Genomic DNA, 25400 nt, shown 5'->3' with positions numbered 1-25400 from the left:
ACAAACATATATAGGAAGAAGAAAAGAAAAACAATAGGACAGGAACGGTAGGCACGTTTGTGCGCTTATGCACGCCCCTTATGGTCCTCTTAGGAATGGGGTGAGGTCGATAGTAGAAAGTTTTTGGTTAAAGCTTTTAGGATTATGGGAAGAGACCACAGAGTCAGGTAAAGTATTCCAAGCACTGATGATTCTGTTGCAGAAGTCATATTTTCTGCAATCTAGATTAAAGCGGTTTACATTAAGTTTAAATCTATTGGTTGCCCTTGTATTATTGCAATTAAAGCTGAAGTAGTCTTTGACAGGAAGGACATTACAATAGATGATTCTGTGAGTTAAACTTAGGTCTTGTCGAAGGCGACGGAGTTCCAAGTTTTCTAAGCCTAGGATTTCAAGTCTGGTGGGATAAGGTATTTTGTTGTTTTCAGAGGAATGGAGAACTCTTCTTGTAAAATATTTCTGGACACGCTCAATTGTATTGATGTCAGAGATGTGGTGAGGGTTCCAAACAGGTGAGCTGTATTCTAGAATTGGTCTAGCAAATGTTTTATATGCTCTGGTTAGTAGTGTGGTGTTTTTGGAAAAGAAGCTACGCAAAATTAGGTTTACAACTCTTAGAGCTTTTTTTGCTATGTAGTTGCAGTGGGCTTTGGCACTTAGATCATTTGACATGAAAACTCCAAGGTCTTTAACGGGATGGGGGTCGTCTGTAAGGTAATGTCCATCTAGTATGTACTTAGTTTTAGGGTTCTTTTTTCCTATATGTAAGACTGAGCATTTGCTGGTTGAAATTTGGAGCTGCCAATTTATAGACCAAGCGGTTAGATGGTCAAGGTCGTTTTGAATGATAGAAGTGTTGTCTGTGGTGTTAAATAGTTTGACATCGTCAGCAAAGAGAACACAATTACTTGAGATATGGTCACAAAGATCATTAATGTATAGAATAAAGAGTGTTGGTCCAAGGACGCTGCCTTGAGGAACGCCACTCTTGACAGGAACAGGATTTGATAAAGCATTGCCAATTTTGACCACTTGTTGTCTGTTAGACAGAAAAGCAGATATCCATTTGTGGAGGGGTCCTGAGATGCCATAGGATGTTAGTTTAAGGAGAAGTTTATCGTGTACTACTGAGTCAAAAGCTTTGCAGAAGTCTATGTAGATTGCATCTATTGATTTGCCTTGATCTAGATTTGAAATCCATATGTTTTTGCAGTGGAGAAGTTGTAAGTTACATGATAACTTTTTCCTGAAACCAAATTGTTTGTTGGAGAGTAGATTGTTAGTTTCTAAGTGTGAGGTAATGGATTGGTTGATGATAGATTCCATGACTTTGCAGGTGACGCAGCAAAGGGAGATTGGTCTGTAGTTTTCGACTAAACTGGGGTCTCCTTTTTTGAAGATGGGGATGACTGTGGCTAGTGACCAAAGTTTGGGAAGAGAACTGGTAGTGAAAGCTTTATCAAAGATAATACTTAGGGGTTCAGCTATATTAATGGAAAGTTTTTTTAAGAAATATGCACATAGTCCATCTGGTCCAATAGAAAGCGATGGTTTTAAGTTGTGAAGAGCTTTACCAACGTTGTCTTCTGTGAAATCTATATGAGTTAAATCATCATAGTCATTGCTGGTTCGTTTGTGGAATGTTGGATATGTGTTATCGGAGTTAACAAAAACTGAGCCAAAGAAAATGTTGAAGAGGTTTGCTTTGACTGTTTCGTCATTGCATTCTTTGTTGTTAGAATCTTTTAGTGGTGGGATGGATCTTGAGTCTTTAAGTTTATTGTTGACAAAATTATAAAATTATATTTAATGCTCATATACTATGCTGTATTACAGGGAGAACCAGGTTTACCTGGCCCACGTGGTCCAGAAGGTGCTCCTGGAATTGGAATTCAGGGCGAAAAGGCAAGGAATTATATGTTCATTGTTTCTGGAATGATCACGCCAAAGTAAATAAAATATGTTTCCATTATTAGAGGTATGAAACGCTTTTTGGAAGATGGATTTTATCAACCTTTTTTTGTTGTTGTTCAGAAATTCAGTGCCAGATGTTGAGAACGTCCCTTCTTCTCTTCATTTCCTTCCTTAACTCAGATTTTCCCAGTTCTTTAGAGCTGATGTTAAAGATGCATTGATGCAAGAAGGAATTGTCTACTTCTAATTGTACTGACCAAAGTAAAACGTCTGTCTTTATGTACAGATACATACTGAATTTTCCAATGTCCCTTGCATTTGCAATTTTTTTTTCTTTCATCAAGGAAGTTAAAGCATGTGTTATTTGAATGCTTTCTAAAACTTTTCCTAGGGCGATCAAGGTCAAAGAGGAATACGTGGTTTATCTGGACCAACCGGAGTTCCTGGACCTGCTGGGGCTAAAGTATCACTTTATTTTTGTTCTTATTATGATATCTGGTCTCTCAGCAAACTTGGTGACTAAGACTTCACTGGATATGGTCAAACTAGCCATGATGTATGCCATATACTGTAGCTTGCAATCACATTGCTTGTTTATTTATTTAATTGGTTTATATAGCTGCCTATCTTACATATGTGAGACTAAGCGGCTTGTAATAGAAATAATCAGCATCCAAAGGAACTCCACCTACATTGGAAGTCCCTTCCTCCATGCTCATCCGGATCTGGTTTGCCAAATGAATAACCTAATTCAGAGCAGCTTTGTTAAATTTGGTACATCAGTTTAGGATAATCAGAATTTTAATATTACGGTAACTCATTTGGTGGAAGGTGGATTTGTTAAAGATTTAGGCAAAAGAACAGAGAAACTAATCTGCAATTAGAATTAGTTCTCCTTTTTAAAAAGTGTCTATAAAGTATTAGTAACATAGGGAATATATCTGATTTTTCTTTTCAGATATAAAATAGGAGGTTTTTTAAAAAACATTTTAAAATTGCAACCACAAAATTCAACTTTTTAACATAGGGGAAAGGTTTACCCCTGATATCAAGCCATTTATAGCTGGAAATTTAAGTTTACTAAATTCACTATGTGAGTATTTTTGAACCTCAAGAACTTTATCATGTTTAGACTTCAACCCCCCAAATTCTCCAACCAGAATTTCTGGAGAATTCTGGGAGTTGAAATTCACACTTCGAAAAGTTGCCTGAGGTTGAGAAATACTGCACTAAGTAAAATTCCTTTCTTATGGCAGGGTGAACTTGGTTCTCCAGGACGTCTGGGAATGCCAGGACTTCCAGGACGTGCCATTACAGGACCCAAGGTAACAAATGTATTTCTTCTTTTTTAAAAAACTTCCAGTATTGGAGCATTCACAACTTCTGGAGGCAAGTTGTTCCACTGTTCTAACTGTCAGGACATTTCTCCTTAGTTCTAGGTTGCTTCTCTCCTTGATAAATTTCTACCCATTGCTTCTTGTCCTGCCCTCAGGTGCTTTGGAGAATAGCTTGACTCCCTCTTTTTGTGGCAACCCCTGAGATATTGGATATTCATTAATTTTACAATATCTGGTACACTTGCATGGACATTTTCTAAGCATTCTAATGAACAAAAGATGGCCTAGATGAGCATATGCAGGACAAGTTCTCTTTAATTCTTCCTGTAGTTTTTATTGTAAAACAGGGACAGAGAACAAATTCACCAGCTGGACCCAATTTCCTTCTTTCCTGGCAGATTAGACAGTATCAGAAAATGAAACTTAAGAAAAGGAAGCTGAATCAAAAGTAATTTTTCTTACAGTATCTCCTTTAATTGGATGTATTGAAATGAAAGGAATAGGGTTGCTAGAATTTCAGCACTGACCAATTTCCAGCTTAGAACCAATTTATAATTCACTATATAGGTAATCCTCGAGTTACAACCATAATGGAGTTTGTCCATCACAATCATAAATTTTATCGGTAGTAAAACAGGTCACTCACATGATCAACCCAATTCTACAAAACTTTTTGCAGTGGTCGTTAAGCAGACGTGGTCATAAAACAACTGCTGCAGTTCTCAGGCTACCACTGCACTCATTAAGCAAACCCATTATTAACTATGGCACAGTTTTGCATGGCATAGGGCCGGGCTATTTACGGGACCGCCTACTGCTACCGAATACCTCCCACCGACCCGTGCGCTCTCACAGAGAGGGACTCCTCAGGGTGCCGTCGGCGCGTCAGTGTCGTCTGGCGACGCCCAGGGGAAGGGCCTTCTCTGTGGGGGCTCCCGCCCTCTGGAACGAACTCCCCCCGGGACTCCGTCAACTTCCGGACCTCCGGACCTTTCGTCGCGAGCTTAAAACGCATTTATTCATCTGCGCAAGACTGGGTTAGTTTTTTAAATTTATGGGTTTTAATTGGGTTTTTATTATTTATTCTAAATTTTTAATTTCGGCCCAATTGAATAAGTTTTTTAATTGTATTTTAATTGTGTTTATATTGTAACATTATTGTGTATTTTATTTGGCTGTGAACCGCCCTGAGTCCTTCGGGAGAAGGGCGGTATAGAAATTTAAATAATAAATAAATAAATAAATAAATAAAAATTGTAAGCGCTAGTTTTCAGCCAAATTGTCATAAAACACACCCAGGTGACCATGGCATGCTACAAATGGCTGTAAATGTGGCCATGCTATCCAACACCCAAGGTACAGTCAAGTGACTGGGTAGTGGGAGGAGAATGTTGAAACTTTGAATCCACATCATAAGCCCCCTTTTTCAAGTAGATCATAACTTTAAACGCTCGCTAAGCAACCAGTTGTAAATCGAGGACTACCTGTATTAAGCCAGAGACTCCTTTGGGTTCTAAGAACTTTCTTATGAATTAGCAAAGAGGTGGTTCTTTCACAAAAGCGTCCCCTGTGTCCTTATCAATCTATTAAGTCAAGGGTGGGTTCTGCGTACCTTCGCTACCGGTTTACTCTCATGAATGCACCCGTGCTTTATGCACACACATTGCTTCTGCGCATGTGCAGAGCATTTTTGATGATGTCTGGGCAAGTGGGCAGAGCCTCCCGCTGCCGCCGCTACCGGTTTGCCTGAACCAGGGCGAACCGGGAGCAATCCACCACTGTATTAAGTGCCCACTTCAGCGTAAGCATGTCCAGTGCATCCTACAGGAAGAATTCCCACCTGTACTGAAAAAAGCAAACAGTGTTGGACAAAGCAGAAAAACATGGAGCAGTTATATCTACTGTTCAGTTTGCTCAAAGGAAAAAAGAATGGCCTCCCTTGAGATCCTGTTGCCAAATGAGCCAGCCTGTGAGCCAGATTAGGACTATAAATTTGAGGTCCTAATAGTGTCTGTTCTTGTGTTTCCTGATGAGGCTGGAAAAAGACAGTGTGACATAATAGTGATGTTCTAGTCCAAGATTGGGAGGACCAAGTGACTTTGAACCAATCATTTTTTCTCAGTCTAACCGACTCTTGGGGTTATAATTGTGAGGAAAATAGGCGGAAGTAATACTAAATATGATGTCTTAAACTCTTGTCACAAAAGGTTTGTCATAAATCAAATAGAAAAATGGAACAACAGCAACAACAAAATCACTGTTTTTCTTGTAATTGAAGGGTGATATTGGATTACCTGGACCACCTGGACCAATTGGGGAGCAAGGGATAGGGATTCCTGGGGCTAAGGTAACAACCATGTTGGTAAATTAGTTCCTTTAAAGGAAAAGTATTTTATGGAATAGTGAAATCCAAATTTTTTTACTACTGGTTCTTTAGGTGTGGCTTGGTGGGTGTGGTGTGGCTTGGTGGGCGTGGTGTGGCTTGGTGGGTGTGGCTTGGTGGAAGGATACTACAAAATCCCCATTCCCTCCCCACTCCTGGGGGAAGGATATTGCAAAATCTCCATTCCCACCCCACTCTGGGGCCAGCCAGAGGTGGTATTTGCCAGTTCTCTGAACTGCTCAAAATTTCCCCTGCTGGTTCTCCAGAACCTGTCAGAACCTGCTGGATTTCACCCCTGAGTGTAACTGCACCTATAATAACATGTAAATATGTCCTTTTTTGCAAAAAGGGTGATCGTGGACACCCAGGACCTCCCGGTCCATTTGGCCCCAAAGGAGATGGCTATCCAGGCCTACCTGTAAGTAGCCAACATTTGCTGTTACTTAAAAAGAGAATGTTGAACAGTGAATCATAGTAAGGAAGAGTAGGGACTGTATGCAATTCAGAACCATTAACAATTAAATCTATTTGCTTCCCTACACCAGGGTCTTCCTGGACTTCCTGGAGCTCCTGGAGAGCCAGGCCCTGATGGGGTTGGATTACCTGGACCAAAGGTGCATTTTATATTTATTTATTTTATATTTATTTATTTATTTATTTATTTTGTCAAACACAACAATATATATAAGTATAAGCATGAAATAACCACACAAAATGAATACAACCAAAGGGAACAATAGGACAGGAACGGTAGGCACGCTGGTGCTCTTATGCTCTTATATAGTGTGATTGTATGTCTATATTAGACAAATAGTGTTACATAATATAAACTTTATGTATAAAGTGTGTATAAGATAAAAAGAGAGAGGAAAGGAGAGGAAAGGAGAGGAGAAGAGGGAGAGAGAGGGAGAGAGAGAATGAATATGATAGGTTTGTTGTTATACAAAGCAAACAGATGAGGCTGTATGCTATTACCTTATTTTACTGTGCTAAAGTGAGCCAGAAGTCAGTCGTCTTTTTTCTTTTACTGTTTATCCTAAATTTTTTCTTATTTCCTCCCCCACACCCTACTTTTCTATTATTTTCATTTTCTTTGTATTTTATAATTTGATAAACTAATAAAAATTTTAAATAAGTGTGAGAAAAAGAGATTGGACACATACATAATATAATTTTTCTCTTCGGGCTGATTGTCATATGGACTTCCAAAAATCTTCGCTGGTTTGTCATGTAACAATTGAACAGTTGCCCTTTTTCATTAATTGGAAGGCTATTGTCAGCAAACATGTATTACTGGTAAAATTCTTAGTTATTAAATGCTACCTTTTTTCCCTACAAGGATGTCTGTCCCTCTGTCTCCTCCCCTTCCTGCCAAACCCTCCTTTTATTCCCTTCTCCCTCCCCTGCTGCATTAGGATATGTGTCAAATTATTACATACATCCATAGAAAAACAATACAGGTAGTCCTCAAGATATGACCATAATGAAGCCTGTCTACTTCCGCTGACTGCTGGCTGCCAGCAGTTCAGCAGATCGAATCTCACCAGGCTCAAGGTTGACTCAGCCTTCCATCCTTCCAAGATCGGTAAAATGAGGACCCAGATTGTTGGGGAAAATATGCTGACTCTGTAAACAGCATAGAGAAGGCTGTGAAGTACTATAAAGCAGTATATATAAATCTAAGTGCGATTACTATTGCTATATCTTGTGACAATATCATTAATGCCATCAAACAACATCTGCCTTTTTCAGGTCCTTGGAAAGGACTTGATGGATAGATTAAAAATGCCAAATCCAGTCTAAAATCTGACTAACTATGCAACCAACAATACTAATTTGGAATGTTTACAAATATACATTTTAGGGTGATCCAGGTACAAGAGGACCATCTGGTCTCCCAGGTGCAACAGGAGAAGGCCTTCCGGGACCAAAAGTAAGTCACAATCAGAATTTGTTTTGGACCACCAAACATCGAAAATAATTATTATCTTGTGCATTGTATGTATTCATATTAATTTAAGAGAAACTAATGTCATAACTAATATATTGTGAATGAAAAGACAAGAAAATGAAAACTTAGCAAAATGCAATTCAAATAATAATAAAAATATATTGAAAGAAATATAAAAGTTTACCATTCTTGTTGCAGGGATTGTTGAAATGTTACCTTTAGATTTATTTTTATTTATTTATTTAGCAAATTTATATCGCTCTCAACTCACACATGGGTAAATCTAGGTATCTGGCAAAATTTTTAAAAATCGTAGATAATTTCAGAAGTCATAGTTTGCATAAAGAATATAAAGAATAAGGTAGAGATTTTTTAAAAGGGACATGGTGGCTCAGTGGTTAAGACCAGGAATGAAATGCTACCGGTTTGCATGGGTTCAGGCAAACTGGTAGCAGCGGCAGCAGGTGGTTCAGAGAACTGGTAGTGGTGGCAGCCCGAGGCTCCGCCCACCCGCCCGGACGTCATTTTGACCCTCTGCACATGCGCAGAAGGCTTTGCGCATGCACAGCGGGTCCAAAATTGCATGTGACGCATGCATGCACTTCCAAACCGATAGGGAAGGTAAGTAGATTTCACCCCTTGTTAAGATGCTAAGCTTGTCGATCAGAAGGTCGGCAGTTCAGCAGTTCGAATCCCTAGCGCCACGTAACAGAGTGAGCTCCCGTTACTTGTCACAGCTTCTGCCAACCTAGCAGTTCGAAAGCACATAAAAAATGCAAGTAGAAAAATAGGGACCACTTTGGTGGGAAGATAACAGCACTCCGTGCACCTTCAGTATTTAGTCATGACCATGGAGATGTCTTCGGACAATGCTGGCTCTTCAGCTTAAAAACGGAGATGAGCCTCACCCCTAGAGCTGAAAACGACTAGCACGCACGTGCCAGGGAGCCTTTACCTTTATAGCACGTTTTTGCAACTTCTCAACTTCTTCACTAAGATACAAGTCATTCAACTTAGTTGCTTTAATGGAGCCACCACTTGTGGGAACAAGCTGGTCATTTTGCTATGACTGGAGTCAGATTGTCCTTTTGCCTTGGAAATCTTTCTTGGGACACCTGTTACTAGGCTGGCTGTAGCAAGTAGGAATGCCACTATAATTAATAATAATCATTGATATGTCACTTGAAAAAAAATGCAGGTCTAATGAATCGTGCACAAACTACTTCTAGTTGGAACAATCTAGAATAAAAAGGTAAAATATTCCTTGAATCGTATTTGACCCCTAGTGGCTTCACCGATACATCTATGTTGTATTCTAGGCAGCCCATATAAAGGTGATACTGTATGTTACTATCATCTTCTTGGATGTTTCTTAGAGTTTTTGATATAATTTACTCTTTACCCAGTATGACTTCCTTCCAACTGTCCTTTCAGGCAGCCATGTTTATTTAGAAAAAAAAGCAGCCCTAACATATAAAATGTTTATTGGACCCGTGTCCCTCCTGGTTGGTACTGACCACCCAGGAGGTTACACGAGGCTGGCTCCAGGGAATTACCAGCGCTTCCCTGAGGGAGGGAGTCTTCCCAGCCGCCTTGAAAGAGGCGGTGGTGAGGCCCCTCCTTAAGAAGCCTTCCCTGGACCCAGCTATTTTGGCTAATTATCGTCCGGTCTCCAATCTTCGCTTTTTGGTGAAGGTTGTGGAAAGTGTGGTGGCCTGGCAACTCCCCCGGTACTTGGAGGAAACTGTTTATCTAGACCCGTGCCAGTCCGGCTTCAGGCCTGGGTACAGCACAGAGACGGCTTTGATCGCGTTGGTTGATGATCTCTGGAGGGCACAGGACAGAGGCTGTTCCTCTGTTCTTGTCCTGTTAGATCTGTCAGCGGCGTTCGATACCATCAACCATGGTATCCTGCTGCGGCGGTTGGAGGGCCTGGGAGTGGGAGGCACCGTTTTACGGTGGTTCTCCTCCTACCTCTCCGACCGCTCACAGACGGTGTTGACAGCGGGGCAGAGATCGACCCCTAAGCAACTCACTTGTGGGGTGCCGCAGGGGTCGATTCTCTCACCCCTCCTGTTCAACATTTATATGAAGCCGCTGGGAGAGATCATCCGTGGTTTCAGGGTGAGCTGTCAGCTGTATGCTGACGATACTCAACTGTACATCTCCACCCCAAACCACCCCAACGAAGCCGTCAATGTGATGACTCGGTGTCTTAAGGCCGTTCGGGTCTGGATGGGGACGAACAGGCTCCGACTCAACCCATCCAAGACGGAGTGGCTATGGATGCCGGCGTCCTGGCACAGTCAGTTTACCCCATTGCTGACTGTGGGGGGCGAATCGTTAGGCCCCAGGGAATCGGTGCGCAATTTAGGCGTTCTCCTGGACGCATGGCTGTCTTTAGAAGACCATTTGATGGCCGTCACCAGGGGAGCTTTTTATCAGGTCCGCCTGATTCGCCAATTGCGCCCTTTCCTGGACCGGGACTCGTTATGCACGGTCACTCATGCCCTCGTCACTTCCCGTCTGGATTACTGCAATGCTTCTACATGGGGCTCCCCTTGAGGAGGACCCGGAGGCTCCAACTGGTACAGAATGCGGCCGCGCAGGGGATTGAGGGAGCTCCTCGTAACTCCCATGTAACACCTCTCCTGCGTAGGCTGCACTGGTTGCCGGTGGTCTTCCGGGTGCGCTTCAAGGTGTTGGTTATCACCTTTAAAGCACTCCATGGCATTGGACCGGGATATTTACGGGACCGCCTGCTGCCGCCAGTTACCTCCCATTGTCCGGTATGTCCAGTGCGCTCTCACAGGGAGGGCCTTCTTAGGGTGCCGTCGGCTAGCCAATGTCGGCTGGCGGCCCCCAGGGGAAGAGCGTTCTCTGTGGGGGCCCCGGCTCTATGGAATGAGCTGCCGGTGGGACTCCGTCTCCTCCCTGATCTCCGGACCTTTAAACGCAAGCTCAAGACTTTCTTTTTTCACCAAGCGGGGCTGGCCTGATTGATTTTAATATGGGGGGTTTTAGCGGGTTTTTAACAGGGTTTTAGCTTTTGAAAAATTTTAGCTAATATTTTAAGTATACAGAGGTCGAATTAGATTTTTAAACTTGTTATAGTATTTTAATTGTTTTGGATTTTTGTTGTTTTATTTGCTGTACACCGCTCTGAGTCTTCGAAGAAGGGCGGTATAAAAATATGAATAAATAAATAAATAAATAAAATCAAGAGATACTTCTAGCATAACTACAGTTAGAGTTAAATTGTAAGATATACAGATTGCAAACAGGAGAAATTTCAAGGAGCTTTGTGATTCTTATACAGATTTTAGATAGCAGCAGAATGGAATATGGTGGCACGTATGATATCTTTAATGATGGCTATACTTTTTTCCCCTCAGGGAAATGTTGGACGACAAGGGCCTCCTGGTGCTTTAGGTCCACCTGGTGAAGGTATACAAGGACCAAAGGTATCATGATTTCTTGGACACTTAGATATAACATAGAGGGAAAAGCAGACTTCACAAACTATAGAAGATAGAAATATATATTTTCAATCAAATTTAGAAAATAAGACTGCATTTAAGATACAATAAAATTGTCAACTGTTCTGTCAATTAATTATAATTAGGGTGAACAGGGAATTCAAGGAATGCCAGGACCACGTGGGCCTCCTGGAGAAGGATTTCTTGGACCAAAGGTATGTGCTCTAATTTTACACAAACATCCAGTTTAACTCTGTAGATACAGACTCTGCGTTATCAAGAGGCAACATGGACATTTAATGCTCCCAAGCAACCTCTCAGAGATCCTTCCAGGAGATGAAAAAATATTTTTATTTATTTAATATTTATTTATTTATCGAATTTTGTAATTGCCCATTTTCCTCACAGAGAGACTATGGGCAGTGTACAAATAAAATATTAAAACGTAAAAGCAATATATAAAAGTTTAATTTTTTTTAAAAAGGTAAGGATGATTAAAAACCAATGTTAAAAGTTAACAAAAAGACTGGAAACAATGCAATTTGACCTTACTGCACCAGCAGATTATCATTTGACAGCATAGTTCAGGGTAGATGATCTCTGATTGGGAACAATGAGGGATATGCTCATAATAAGGCAATTATTATTATATTTTCTAAATACATGTAACATTCCTCTAAAGAAAACAATACATTTATAATTTGATGGACCTGGCCCATTTGTTTACTTGATTGCTGAATGTAATTCCTAAACTGTCTTTTTTTTTCTTTCTGTTCTATTGTGTCCGATTATCAGAGATTGCCTGGACAAATCTCTGGAATTTTCTTGGCAAGGTTTTTCAGAAGTAGTTTGTTTTTGCCCCCACCCTAATGCTGAGAGAAAGTGACCATCCCAAGGTCATCTAGCTGGCATCATGCCTGGGGGGGGGGGGAGTAGAATCACATTTCCCAGTTTTTAGACTGATGATGCCTTAACCATTATTTCAAATTAACTCTCAATGCATCTTGCCCATATAGTAAATATTTTCCTGCAAATTCTCCTCTGCTTACCAATAACTGTGGCAATAAATACTTAGGCATTTAGAATGGGAAATTGTAAGCCAGGGATAGGCTTCCTAATATAACTCCAAATATTTCCCTTGGTGCTCATCTCATCTGACCTTGAAAAATAATAACTAAAATGGCAAAATATTAGCCTCAAACATCCTATTGATTGAGGATAAGCATTATTACAAAGAAAGAAAGAAAAAGATCGGCAACTGCAATACCAAGCAACTTGGATGTGAACTCATCTGCCCAGAAAAAGGCAAAACGAGATCACAAGGTAATCCTTGCCTACTGACCACTCATTCAGTGACATTCAAAGTTACAATGGCACTGAGCAAGTGTAGTTATGACTGGTTCTCAAAGTTCCTACTGTTCCAGAAGCCCTGTGGTCATGTGATTGCCATCAGGATTCTCGGCAATCAGCTCACACCTAGGATGGCTGCAGCATCTCATGGTCACATGACAGGAATTGACATTACATTTAAGTAAGATGCTTTACAAATGTTGTGTAACTAATTCAAAGGGTGATCGTGGAACTGCAGGGGAAAGAGGAAGAAAAGGTGAAAAGGGCAATATGGGAGACCCTGGAACAGCAGGAGAACCCGTAAGTACATAAACCCTGTCTGTCCGATGCTGCAGAGCGTGTTGCCAAAACGCTGCATGTGCATACATCTTAAATATTAGCATTAGTTTCAAGCAAATAATTTAGGGCCAGGCTTCCATGAATTGTTTAGCATTTTGGGGTTTGGCTTAGTCTAGGATGCTCACAGTTTCCCAGTTGAAACTATGGTTCAGTCTGTCCACATGTTGTGAAATTAAGGAGTTTTCATCCCACTGATGATGTTACCTAGTTCGGTAATGACATGTCTGTAAGAAAACAACCAAGCTCAGAGAGTACCAGTTGAATGCTGAGCTACAAATGTTCTCTTCTATCAGAAACAATTCATTGTATGTCAACATATATTGCCAGACTGCATTTTGCAGTCACGGGATTGCTTCCACCAAAAGTAATAGAATTACTCTCTTCAGGAGGCCATTATAAGGAGGTTCTAAATTTGACACTTAAGAACAAGGAATGGGAGAATCTCTTTCATCAGTAAAGTAGCGGACAATATTTCCCCCTTAGTCTAGGTTGGAGACATGGCAAATATCTTTGGGGAGTCTCCAATCTTTCCCAAGCATAGCCTCTGGCCCTCACTCTTCCTAATCCAATCGCCCCTTGGAAGAAACTAGTTATAGAAGATGGGAGGCAGGCTCGGGAGGAAATTCTCCCTATCTCCAACAGAAAGAGTAGGGGCAGGTGATCCTTTTTTTCCTAGGATGGTTGACCAGGTTCCTATGATTATATGTGCACTGATTTAGATTGCTTTCTATACCATCAAACCTTAATGACAAATTAGAAATAATAATAAAATATATTGCCTTTTCAGGGTAAAACTGGACCCAAAGGAGTACAAGGTCTAACAGTAAGCAATCGTTTTCAGAATCAAGTTTAGTTATGCTGTATTGTCCTCAATTAATGTGTCCCTAATAATAATTACAAAAGTGTGGGAAATGAATTATTAATTGTTTGAAGTATATATAAAGTGGATACCAGTGCAAGATGTCTTAAATTGTTTTAAAATGTATCTGTAATTTCGTTTCAAGTGGAAGAAAAAGAACAAAGAAGATATCCCTCTGTCTTCTAAAGACTGTTTCGGTTACTTACCGTATATACTCGAATATAAGCCGATCCGAGTATAAGCCGAGGTCCCCAATTTTACCCCAAAAAACGGGGGTAAACTGGGGACTCGAGTATAAGCCGAGGGTGGGAAATGAGGCAGCTACCGTCGGGAAACCCTCCTCCTCAGCCGAGAAGGCTGGCGGCTCCCCCGCCCCGCCCTCTCACTGCACCGGCAGGGCTTCCCCGCGCTAATGCAAAAGCCCGCCAAGTTTGCGCCATCCGGTATAATGTGAAAAAAAGAAGAAGAAAAAAAACTCGAGTATAAGCTGTATATACTCGAGTATAAGCCGAGGGGACGTTTTTCAGCACAAAAAACGTGCTGAAAAACTCGGCTTATACTCGAGTATATACGGTATTCCCGATGATTTATTCTATGGGTTCTGAGCACAACAGTTTTTCTAAAACTTAATATTTCTTTCTGTAAGGGTTTTACATGATAAAAAAAACTAAGAAAATCAAATTATCTCAGCAATAAGAGGCATCAAATAAATGAAATAAAGTAAAAAAATTATACTGTACACCGCCCTGAGTCCTTCGGGAGAAGGGTGGTATAAAAATCGAATAAATAATAATAATAATAATAATAATAATAATAATAATAATAATAATAATAATAATAATAATAATAATACTGTAAATGTAATCTTCCTTCCTTCCTCCCTCCCTCCCTTCCTCCCTCCCTTTCTCCTATTTTATTTGAGGAATTTTAAGATGTTGCACCCCCATTTTGGAATTATATTGTTCTATATAAAGAACAATGTTATATGTCTAAGAGTACTTAGACCAACACCAAACAGTGTGCGTGTGTAGATATATGTAATATGTATGCATGAACACACATGCACAAACAGAAATAGAGGGTCTGTTTGCCAAAGTAAAATGTTGCAGAATTGATTAGAATGTATGTTTCCTTAGAGCTTTAGATGTAATGGCACTGGTTATGCTGGAGTTCTTCACAAAGATAAATGGAGTTTCAGTGTGCTCCACTCTGACTTAGGGAAAGGGATATTAGTTGCTTGGATTAATTTGTTCTCAATGTCCAGTACCAACTAGGTGATGCTCTGCCTGGAAATGAATGAAAAATTGTCTATGGTAGTAATTATGCATATATATCAATTTGTTCACAAGTTACAAATTACAGCAGCTGGCAGCTTGTAGCCAACCTCAACTATGAGACAGAGAGAGAATTGGCTTTCCCCACCCAGTAATAATCCCCCATACTTGAGCCAGATGTTCACAGTAGCATACCTGAAGAACTGAAGTAAAATAGTTTTTTGTATATTTTACAAAATATTGTAAAATAATTGTTGGCAAAATGCAAGGAGATCAGAGATTTTCTCATACAGAAATATTTTATTTGAGGAATTTTAAGATGTTGCACCCCATTTTGGAATTATATTTCTCTATATAAAGAACAATATTACATGTCTAAGAGTACTTTGCAAGTATTTTAAGTATTGGATGGATAAGATGACTTTCAGTGCATGAAAATATGAGATTATTCTAAGTATAATAAACACTATTTTTATGTATCCTTGCAAAGGCCATGTTATAAATTGCTGAAAATGAAACAGTTTTGTAATACTATATGTGTATTTCTTTTCTAACATAGAGAGAAGATATAATTAAGTTAATTAAAGAGATATGTGGTAAGTTTGCAATCTGTCTTGCCATCATATCCTAGGGCAGGTTCTTATTCTTTTCCCCAAATTGGAAAATTATTAGAATACTCTTTACTCAAAGATAAAATGAAAATGCCAACAATCAGGTTACTCCTGTGGAATCCGAAAAGCACTGAAGACTTGAATTTTTCCCCAAGCACAGGGGTAGGGAGAGGTGGGTGAAAGGATTTAATGTGGGACTGTATGTGTGATGGAATGTGTCTATGAAGGGAAAGGTGGAGTGATGGACTACAGTGAAGCTGCAGTTTCTGAGAAACACGGGAGCACATTCCAAGGAGGGGGATAAGACAAGAGGCAGCCCAGCCCAGAGCTAGATAAGAGACAGAGGGAAAGAGTCTGAATATCCATTCCCTAGAATCTCCCAGGGTAGATCCATTAGAGCAGCGGTCGCCAACTAGTGGTTCGTGGACCACCGGTGGTCCGCGAGAAAATTTTGGTGGTCCACAGAAAAAATATTTGCATTTTTTATATTGCACTAAATCAGGGGTCCTCAAACTACAGCCCCTGGGACAGATATGTGCAATGAACATTTGTGTTGCTGCAGAGAGTCTCCCCCTTCAGGGTCTTTTTTGTGCGGGGCAGAGCGGGGCAGAAATTCTGATTTGGGGTCTGCTTCAGCCTCCTGGTGTGGGGCTTTGGGTGAAGGATGGAGGGAAGTTGTGCTGGTGGCGAAGAGCCAGAGGACCTTGTTCCAGTGAGACTGCATCATGGCCTGGAACTGGCTGACCATCTCAGCCCACTGAACCTCTAGGCCTTGCCTAGTACCTGGCCTTGCACTCCCACAGGTCTTCCCTCTGCTTGGAAAGTCTATGCTCCTAGTCCTGAGTGAGGTGCTTCTGCTGAGTCTCCTTCTCGGGCACATCCAATTTGAACTGAGCCAGCTGTTTTTGCCAACTCTTTCTCATGGTGGCTGCTTAGGTCCAACAATTGCTTCCTGTTGGGGCCTGGTGGGCAGGCGAGGTGGGCAGGCGAGGAGTGGCTGGGAGGAGAGGGGCAAGTAGAGGCTGGTGAGGCGCCCCTTGACATGAGTGACATTGAGTTGGTCCCGCCCACCCAGTCATATGACCACCTAGCCACACCCACCCAGCCGGTCATTAGGCAGATCATATTAGTAGTCCATGGGATTTAAAATTATGAATTTAGTGGTCCCTGAGGTCCGAAAGGTTGGTATGAATTAGAGTGAAAGTGGTAAAAGTTTAGTCTGGCAAGATACTGTCTATTGAGGGTAAGCAAATAAAGAACTGAATGTTGGTGTTATTATATGTTGTTCTTTGGCTGGGCTAATGGTATGTTGGAAGTTAAACTTTGATGCCAGGTTTTAAATATTTATAGTTTTAATAAATTTAATATAGTATTATGTTGTTTTATTATTTATACTGTTTTAATCGTTGATTGAGAGCCACCCAGGATTCGAAATCAGAAGGCAGCTATATAAATGTTTTGAATAAATAAAATAAAAATATTGTTTGAATTAAAATTGTAATGATGCTCATGTTCAGCACACATAGAAAGACCTCTATAGTTTGATCTTTCAGTAAAAAATATTCAGAATTTAGTTTTGTTTTTTTCAAATTTCCTTTTACAGGTTGTGGCATTAAATGCAAGGAAATACCTATGGAGCTAGTGTTTGTGATTGACAGTTCTGAAAGTGTTGGCCCAGAGAATTTCGAAATAATCAAAGACTTTGTTACTGCCTTAGTAGACAGAGTAACTGTAGGGAGAAATGCTACTAGAATTGGACTTGTTCTCTACAGCCTGGAAGTTCGGCTTGAATTTGGGCTGAATAGGTACACAGCCCAACAGGATGTGAAACAAGCTATCAGAAAGATGTTATATATGGGAGAAGGCACTTACACAGGAACTGCCATCCGGAAAGCAACACAAGAAGGCTTTTTCGGGGCTCGAACTGGTGTAAGGAAAGTTGCCATAGTCCTAACCGATGGGCAAGCCGATAAGAGAGAAGCTGTTAAGTTGGATATTGCTGTCCGAGAAGCTCATGCAGCCAACATAGAAATGTATGCAATTGGAATTGTAAATACTTCAGACCCAACACAAATTGAGTTCTTACGTGAGCTGAATCTAATTGCATCTGATCCAGACAGAGAACATATGTATCTTATTGATGATTTTAATACTCTTCCAGGTGAGCATTTAAACATGGTTCTGAAGATAAATAGATTCCATTGATATATAGTGGATATCAGATATACACACATTCCACTGGTACTCTTCAAGCTAAAAAGCCTTGGTTCTATGTTTAGTTATGACTTATGACTAAGACCCCAAAACAATCAGAATGGAAATAGTGACTACTACTAGGAAAAAATACATCGTTTTTTAATGCTCCCATTGCAAACTATGACGTGTGCATTTTTATGTGTGTTACCTACCATTCTAGGCTAGTATATGATCACAGATTAAGGCTATTGCCAATAGGAGTCACCAAAACACCATTTGCATAACATAAAATGACATACAGTAGCTTTTGCTCTATGAATACTGCTAGAGATGATCAGGAGTTACATGCAACATTTGTAATTCTGATCATTTTTATTCAGTATGAGCCAACCTTAAAAAGATTACAAAACTTGAGAAAATTTATTTTTTAAAATCACCTGGTATACACATCCATCAAATTGTATTTATAACCTACCACAAGAAGGGAATGGATGTACCAACACATTTAATGGTTGGTAATGGTAACCTAAAATTTAATGTTTATTCTGTAGTGTTCATTACATCAGAGTACACTACTTTCCTCTTGAAGGATGACTCAAAAGATCACAGGTTTGCCTAGTGCTTTAGCTAACTCTCAATGATCAAACCATTTTTCTTTTATGAAAAATATGCTACTGGAAATACTTTTGCTAGAAACCATTACCCTTACTATCAGAGTCCTCCTACTCAAGATACTTGGAATTTGCAGTCAATGGTAAAATATTTTACATTCTGAAGTAGCACTTCTGTTTTTAGCTCTTCATTCTGTAAGGCAAGAGTGACCAATCTAAATATTTTGGAGAACAATTTTTATCAGCCAGCATAGGAAAGTGTCAGCCAGCATGGGAAAGATCAGAAATAATAGGAATGGTAGTAGAAAATACCTTGAGAATACAAAATTGTTTATTTCTGCTTTGGTACACATGGTGAGATCTAGGATTTTCCTAACTGATATACAATATTTGTAAGAGGTTACATGCTGAGATGTGAAAGTAATATTCCAAGAGCTATCTACACATCAAAGAAGCAGTCAACACTTTTTAAAAAATAATTATTGATTCACGTTCAAAATACTACGAATATTCATATTACTTAGTCAATAGTTGTATATTTTACCATATTTTAGACTTTTCCTTTTCTTCTTATTTTATAGCTTTAGAGTCCAAGCTTGTTAACCAGTTTTGTGAGGACGAACATGGTGCCTTAATATATAACCGAGTTGGAAATGGAGGAAGCATCAGTGGATCATTGATTCATTCAGTATCTTCTCACACTTCACAACATTTATTACGCATGAACAATAAGAATGGACAAGCAGTATCTTCAAGTACATATGAAGCATCAATGAAAGACAATTCCATAAACACTGGCCAGTTTTCTCAACCGTTAATTCTGGTACTCGTCTGAAGTCCACTTTATTTTTTATTTTATTTTTTAAAATGCAGTAGTGGGCCGGGTTTCCTTAAAACTCTGTTAGAGAAACATGCCTTTGCAGTTCATTTTTTAAATCAGAGTATGTTTAATAAGGGTCTGGGTTAGTTTCTAGATAATGCTGATGACGGATTTTACAATTGATTCTAATAATATAAATAATATTTAGGTTTTTTTAAATTATTATTTGCATTTATATCCCGCCCTTCTCCAAAGACTCAGGGCGGCTTACTCTATGTTAGCAATAATGTTAGTACTACTACACTATGTTAGTAATTATAATAATCTGATTTCTGGAATGATATTGTTTGATATTATCTGATTGTATAGAGAATTTCTTAATCTGGAAACACAGAGCCATGGGTTGGTTTTGAGCACGGACATAATAGCGATGGAAGAAGCCTGTTCACCTGTATCTAATATTTAATATGTCCTTTGTGGATAGAAACTCCACCTACATTTTAAAATTAACCAATCTGGATTTACTTTAGGAAAAAGGATCACACAGAATATTTCTTGAGAACCATGACATGGTATCCAACAAAAGTGATATTCCAGTCTTGCCTCCAGTTAACAGTAAAGGTATTTATTTCATAGTTAATTTCTTAATGAAATATGTGCTACACAGGTAAAAGAAACCCTCCCATTTCTCATTTCTTTTTTGGAATATTCTCTGCGCTAGTTACTTCGGCACTGCCGTTGCCAACAACATCTTCACCACCACCGTCATCCCTGCCATCTCTAACGGCGGAAAAGACACTGCCACCATCCCATTCCTTGGTTTCTTCCATACCATCTACCGTCAAGACAGGTCTTTATATATTGCAAAGTTTCAAATGTGTTTTTTTTCTTTCTCTATAATCATAAACGTATAGTACTGTACATAAATTCTAATTAATTATAATTTTATGCTCAAATCCTTGACTTCTCCAATAAGGTGACCTTCAAATCTGTTTGGATTTCTGCAACTTCTGCACTTTCCAGCTTGTTGAACCGCCGTGAAAGCTCTTTGCATTTCATGGGGAGGCGGGACGATACTTCTTTTGTTATGCTGAACTTCATCACAAAGTATCATTTTCTCCAAAACTGCAAAACTTCTGGGAAGCAGATGCATATCTATGGCCCTGTCTCATTCATCTCTGCAATTTGTGCTCATGTTTTCTATGCTAGCTGAGGAATTCTGGGAGGTGAAACCCACATATCTTAGAATTGCCAAAATTGAGAAACTGTCCTATAGAATTATTTGGGAATATTAAAGGGGTTTCTATTATTCCAATAATACACAACAATTACATCTTTTGTTGTTTTTATTTTTTAAAGCGAATGCCCTTCGGCCTCCGCAGTGTCAGTTAAGATTACATCAAGGACCATGCCGCGTTTATATAATAAAATGGTATTATGATAAGCAAGCCGATTCTTGTGCTCAGTTTTGGTACGGTGGCTGCAATGGGAACGACAATCGCTTTGATAGCGAAGAAGACTGTAAAAAGACCTGCGTACTTTTCTCTGGAGGTAAGAATTAACTATTGTTTTTACAATCTAAGATTCGTGTTTCTTGTCCTTTGGGGAAGAAAACTATTCTGATCAAATTCAGTTTTTCAAAAGTCTTGTACGTATCTTGTACAAGATCTTGCACGTATGTTTTTCCCCAAGAGCAGAGTTTCAGTGGAAAACTGAAAAATTAAGCTTAGCCATAAAATATTAAATTATTATGTTCTAATTTAACACAGGTCGTGGTCCGTACTATGTCCATGGCATATCTTTAGGGTTCGGATTTTCGTTTTTGTCTTGAATCAGTGTTCATCCTCTCACCTTCTAAATCAATGGTTATTAAACTGGGGATAATTAATTCCCATTTTCCTTCTAATTCTCTGTGACCATATAATCCCCAAATGCTTCCTTGAATTTATCTATCGCTGTAAGTCTCAATATCCTCTAGGGCAGAGGAACCCCAGACAGAAATGCAAGGAGCCAAAGTGTCATAAGCATATCATGTTTGACCATAACGGTCACTCATGCTCTTGTCACTTCCCGTTTGGATTATTGCAATGCTCTCTACATGGAGCTGCCCTTGAAGTGCACCCGGAGGCTGCAGCTAGTCCAGAATGCGGCTGTGCGGGTAGTAACGGAAGCCACTCGTTGCTCCCATGTAACACCACTCCTGCGCAGTCTGCACTGGCTTCCTGTGGTCTTTCAGGTGCGCTTTAAGATTTTGGTTACCACCTTTAAAGCGCTCCATGGCTTAGGACCCGGGTACTTACGGGACCGCCTGCTGTTATCTTATGCCTCCCACTGACCCGTACGCTCACACAGAGAGGGTCTTCTCAGGGTGCCGTCCGCCAAACAATGTCGGCTGGCGGCCCCCAGGGGCAGGGCCTTCTCTGTTGGAGCTCCTACGCTCTGGAACGAACTTCCCCCTGGTTTACGTCAAGTGCCTGATCTTCGGACTTTTCGCCGTGAGCTGAAAACGCACCTATTTATTCAAGCGGGACTGGCTTAAAAGTTTTATTAAATTTTAATCTGGACTAGATTTTTAAATTTGAATTGGTTTTAATGGGGATTTTATTATGTGTATTGCTATTTTTAATTATTTGGCCATATGTAATAAGTTTTTTAATGGATGTTTTATTTGTATTTATATGTATATTTTATCTGGCTGTGAACGGCCCTGAGTCCCTAGGGAGATAGGGCGGTATAAAAATACGAAAAATAAATAAATAAATAAATAAATAAATAAATAAGACAGGGGGGAAAAAATCTCACATCTACAGTCATGCCAAATTTCTTCAGGTTTTCCAGTTTCAAAAATTCTTCATCAGGAAAGTGAGGTTAGCAGGAAAAAAGGGGGGAAGCGTATGATTCAGTCTCTATCAAATTTGTTTCCAAAGCTGTTGAGGAAGAAAAGCACATTGTATTTTAACAGGTATAGAATAGTTTAAGATTCTGATTTGTTTTCTCTCAAAGATTGCTAGAAGAAATTTGCTAGAAGATTGCTAGAAGAAGCAAACATATTTGTCAAAAACCTTCATCTTGGAAATAAAATTTCTAACTATTACAGTTGCAATAAGGAACAATTTAAAAACATTACCTAAATATTTGTCACTATTTATTGACAGTTGACTTTCTTTTGCTCAGCAATAACATAAAATGACATTTATTTTGCAGATGCCTAAAGATTGCCCATGAAACAGAATGGAACAGAAACGACTTTTTAATCACAAGAAAAGTGGTATAAAGCATAAATATCAAGGGTTTTCTTATTACAGTATACTTAATTCATATGAGGATTTTATCCTGGTGTACTCTTACTAAAAATTCTGAATTTTTTTTTACTTCAGAAACTATGCAGATAATGTTAAAATATGTATTGGAATTATACAGATTTTCTTTGGGTCTAGAACAATATTCATGCTTTGTTAATTGCAAACAAAGCATTTGCATTGGATCCTAGGTACCTCTGTCATTCAAACTGGCATTCCTGTAGGACAAAAGATTCTACAACTGTTGCTTGTTTATTTGAACTCTGCTGCATTCCTAGTCCAAATGATCTGTAATGTTCCTAGAAAAGAGAGAAATAGAATCAGATACTTCACTTGCAGAGAACAGAAGTTACTAAAATGAATCCCAGCGCAAGTCAAGTGAAGAAAAATCCTTGAGTGCATTGTCAGTTGTCATGGAAAAATCATTGATATGTGTGCTGGATGTTTTAATCCTCTACCCAGTTGACTGGAAGAAAGAAGGATGGATATAAACCCAGCTGCTAAATTGGAAACGACAGCAGTTGATGCTATTGATAAAGCAGTTGATGATTTGCAATAAGTTAGAATGGGATGACATACGTACTTCTTTTGCATGAATTGGTTTGGGGAATCCGGTAACCCTTTTGAAATATAATATTGTAGAAAGTACAATAAGAAGTATCTAAAGTCATTGGTAACAGTGGCCTGATATGTACCTGTATTGGTGTAAATTTAAGCAACCTATAGGCCTGTACTCAGTTTTTTCCAGGAAGTTTCAAATAACTAGAAATGGGACTACTTTAAGGGGAAAGATCACGTTTCAGAAACACTTGTAAAAATAAAATGCTAGAGGAGAAATTAGCATATAAATCATGCATTTAATACAAGTATACTCTAGGTCCCACCAGCTATTCATGTGATTGGCCATGGAGGTCTTTTAATCTAACAGCTGATTTTAATCTGTGACTGACAATAAAGTAAAAGAAAGTGCACTGATACCTTAGTGAAGATATTTACATAGTGCCTACTTTGAAAAGCTATTTATGATTATTAGCATCATATCATTGTCGTCATAATAATTAACATGTAGAAAGAAATGTATTCTTTTTTCACAAGATACCTACTCAGTGTCAAAAATGTATTAGTTTCTTTCATGGAAATAATTTAGTCATAATCCTGTTCATTTGTTTTTAGTTTATCTGTCTATGCTATGTACTATGTGAATCAGATCACACTGGCTCCTTCAAACTGTAGTTTAATAGTTGTGCTTACATGCACATAATTACTATCATATTTCTCAAGTATATACTACGGAATTAACAAATAACTTTAACATGCTTGTATTTCCTACCATAATTTGAAATATGTATTTTAAATGAAAAGGTCAAATCATGCTGTTCCAGTGAGTCGTAGATAGTTCAACTCTAAAATTATTTCTGAATTTTCAAAACTGGATTTCAGATGCTGGTTTACATGGCAGGTGACAGATTAATACAAATGTTTACAATAGGATGTTGAATTTTGTTTTTTCACATGCCAGCTGTTGAAAGACCTGTTTCTGCTCTGTTTTATATTATACTCATTTATTTTCATTAAACGTCTGAAATGTATTTTTGTGAGTTGAATATATACTAACATTTTTTTTGTGTGTGAATGGACTACTTATACCATTTTTTCATCAGCCAGAACATTTTCACTGTTGTACCAAAACGAGTATCAATGTCTCATTTCATCACTTGAATTAAAACCAATGTACTTGTTTTCATCATTTTCAGGAGGAAGATTTTTACCATCGTATTTATGCTTTTGTGAAATTAAGAAAAATAAGAATGTAGCCTCTTTTTTGAAGAAGTGTATATGGTCAGAAATCACGTACTCAGTTTACAGACGTATATTTTTACAGTGAAACAAGGAAAAGAACTCCCTGCTCTGTTGAATAAAGATTAAGGCTGCAATTTGTTTGTGTATAAGCGTGTAAAAGGGGATTTCCTTAGAGTTGAACTCAACCACTGATAACTTCACAAAAATCTTTATGTAGTTTGCTTTGTTTGCCACAAATACAAAGCTCTTTGCTCTTACTTACTTTCAATATTCTTTTAACTTGTCTGTCCAGTCTATAACTCATACTTATTTATGATCTTATATTTAGAACTAACCAGATCTAATCTTAGCTTACCAAAATCAAGCAGGCGCTGCCATCTAACATTTTATTTCATACTCAGCAAGATATTTAAAGTTGGACATAACTTTGGACATAATGTAAAAAATAATTGAGATAATATACATTCAATATATTTGTACGCCTATTTAAAGAATAGTATACTGGCAGTCGTAATTTTGATGACAAATTTTTAAAAGTTAACAGGGTTGGGGATCTTTGTCATTGTAACATACCAAATCTGAATTTTGCCAGTTTTAAAACAATGGTTTTCTTCAAATATTTTTTCCATGAGAACTACTAAATTCTAAATTAAAACAAGTACACATTAAAAATGTAAATTTTAAAAATGAGTCATAAAATCTAAATTTAGCAGCTAAAATTGTAAACTTTAAGGCGAAATGAAATAAATCAGACGTGAACAAATTCCTCTAACTGCATTAAACCGACTGTTTCTCTTAAGGCTGGTTTCTGCTACGATTGACTTTTCGAACTCGGTCTGAAATAGGAGTTTCGCCCCGTTTTTTTGCTATGTCTCAATGATGCAAGAAATTTGCCTGATAAAATTGGGAAGATAAGAATTGGGACCTAACAAGGCAATGGAACGCCTTCTGCTTGGTCAGAGACCTTTGGAGTTGGGCGGCCAATAAATGTAAATCACTAACATCAATAACCTTTCCCCGAATAATTGAGAACTTTCCCCCTGCATTGGAACTATACGGCTTTCATTATTCCAAACCAGCTGCAAATGGACTATGGGTGCTGTAGCCTTAACACAACAGGGAAAGGAGCAAGTCGAGAAAACGCGGCCCGAGAAACGATCTTCGCTTCCGAACAGAA

General features: G+C 38.9%; 1 protein-coding gene across 1 annotated transcript in view; it reads left to right on the top strand.

Annotated features, from left to right (window-relative positions):
• Positions 1 to 25103, top strand: part of LOC131200683 (collagen alpha-1(XXVIII) chain-like) — a 78374-nt gene extending 53271 nt beyond the window's left edge. Inside the window, exons 20-37 of the mRNA XM_058187860.1 lie at positions 1837 to 1905; positions 2306 to 2377; positions 3171 to 3239; positions 5530 to 5598; positions 5984 to 6052; positions 6180 to 6248; positions 7499 to 7567; positions 10981 to 11049; positions 11211 to 11279; positions 12634 to 12714; positions 13541 to 13576; positions 15446 to 15482; positions 17101 to 17658; positions 18886 to 19127; positions 19655 to 19745; positions 19846 to 19974; positions 20484 to 20675; positions 25024 to 25103. Coding sequence (XP_058043843.1) covers positions 1837 to 1905; positions 2306 to 2377; positions 3171 to 3239; positions 5530 to 5598; positions 5984 to 6052; positions 6180 to 6248; positions 7499 to 7567; positions 10981 to 11049; positions 11211 to 11279; positions 12634 to 12714; positions 13541 to 13576; positions 15446 to 15482; positions 17101 to 17658; positions 18886 to 19127; positions 19655 to 19745; positions 19846 to 19974; positions 20484 to 20675; positions 25024 to 25103 — 2070 coding nt within the window. The remainder of the gene's footprint in view (positions 1 to 1836; positions 1906 to 2305; positions 2378 to 3170; positions 3240 to 5529; positions 5599 to 5983; positions 6053 to 6179; positions 6249 to 7498; positions 7568 to 10980; positions 11050 to 11210; positions 11280 to 12633; positions 12715 to 13540; positions 13577 to 15445; positions 15483 to 17100; positions 17659 to 18885; positions 19128 to 19654; positions 19746 to 19845; positions 19975 to 20483; positions 20676 to 25023) is intronic.
• Positions 25104 to 25400: the final 297 nt, after the last annotated feature.

The sequence above is a fragment of the Ahaetulla prasina genome, chromosome 1 (genome assembly GCF_028640845.1).
Source record: "Ahaetulla prasina isolate Xishuangbanna chromosome 1, ASM2864084v1, whole genome shotgun sequence".
Taxonomy (NCBI): Eukaryota; Metazoa; Chordata; class Lepidosauria; order Squamata; family Colubridae; genus Ahaetulla; species Ahaetulla prasina.
This window is presented reverse-complemented; position numbering and strand designations above follow the sequence as displayed.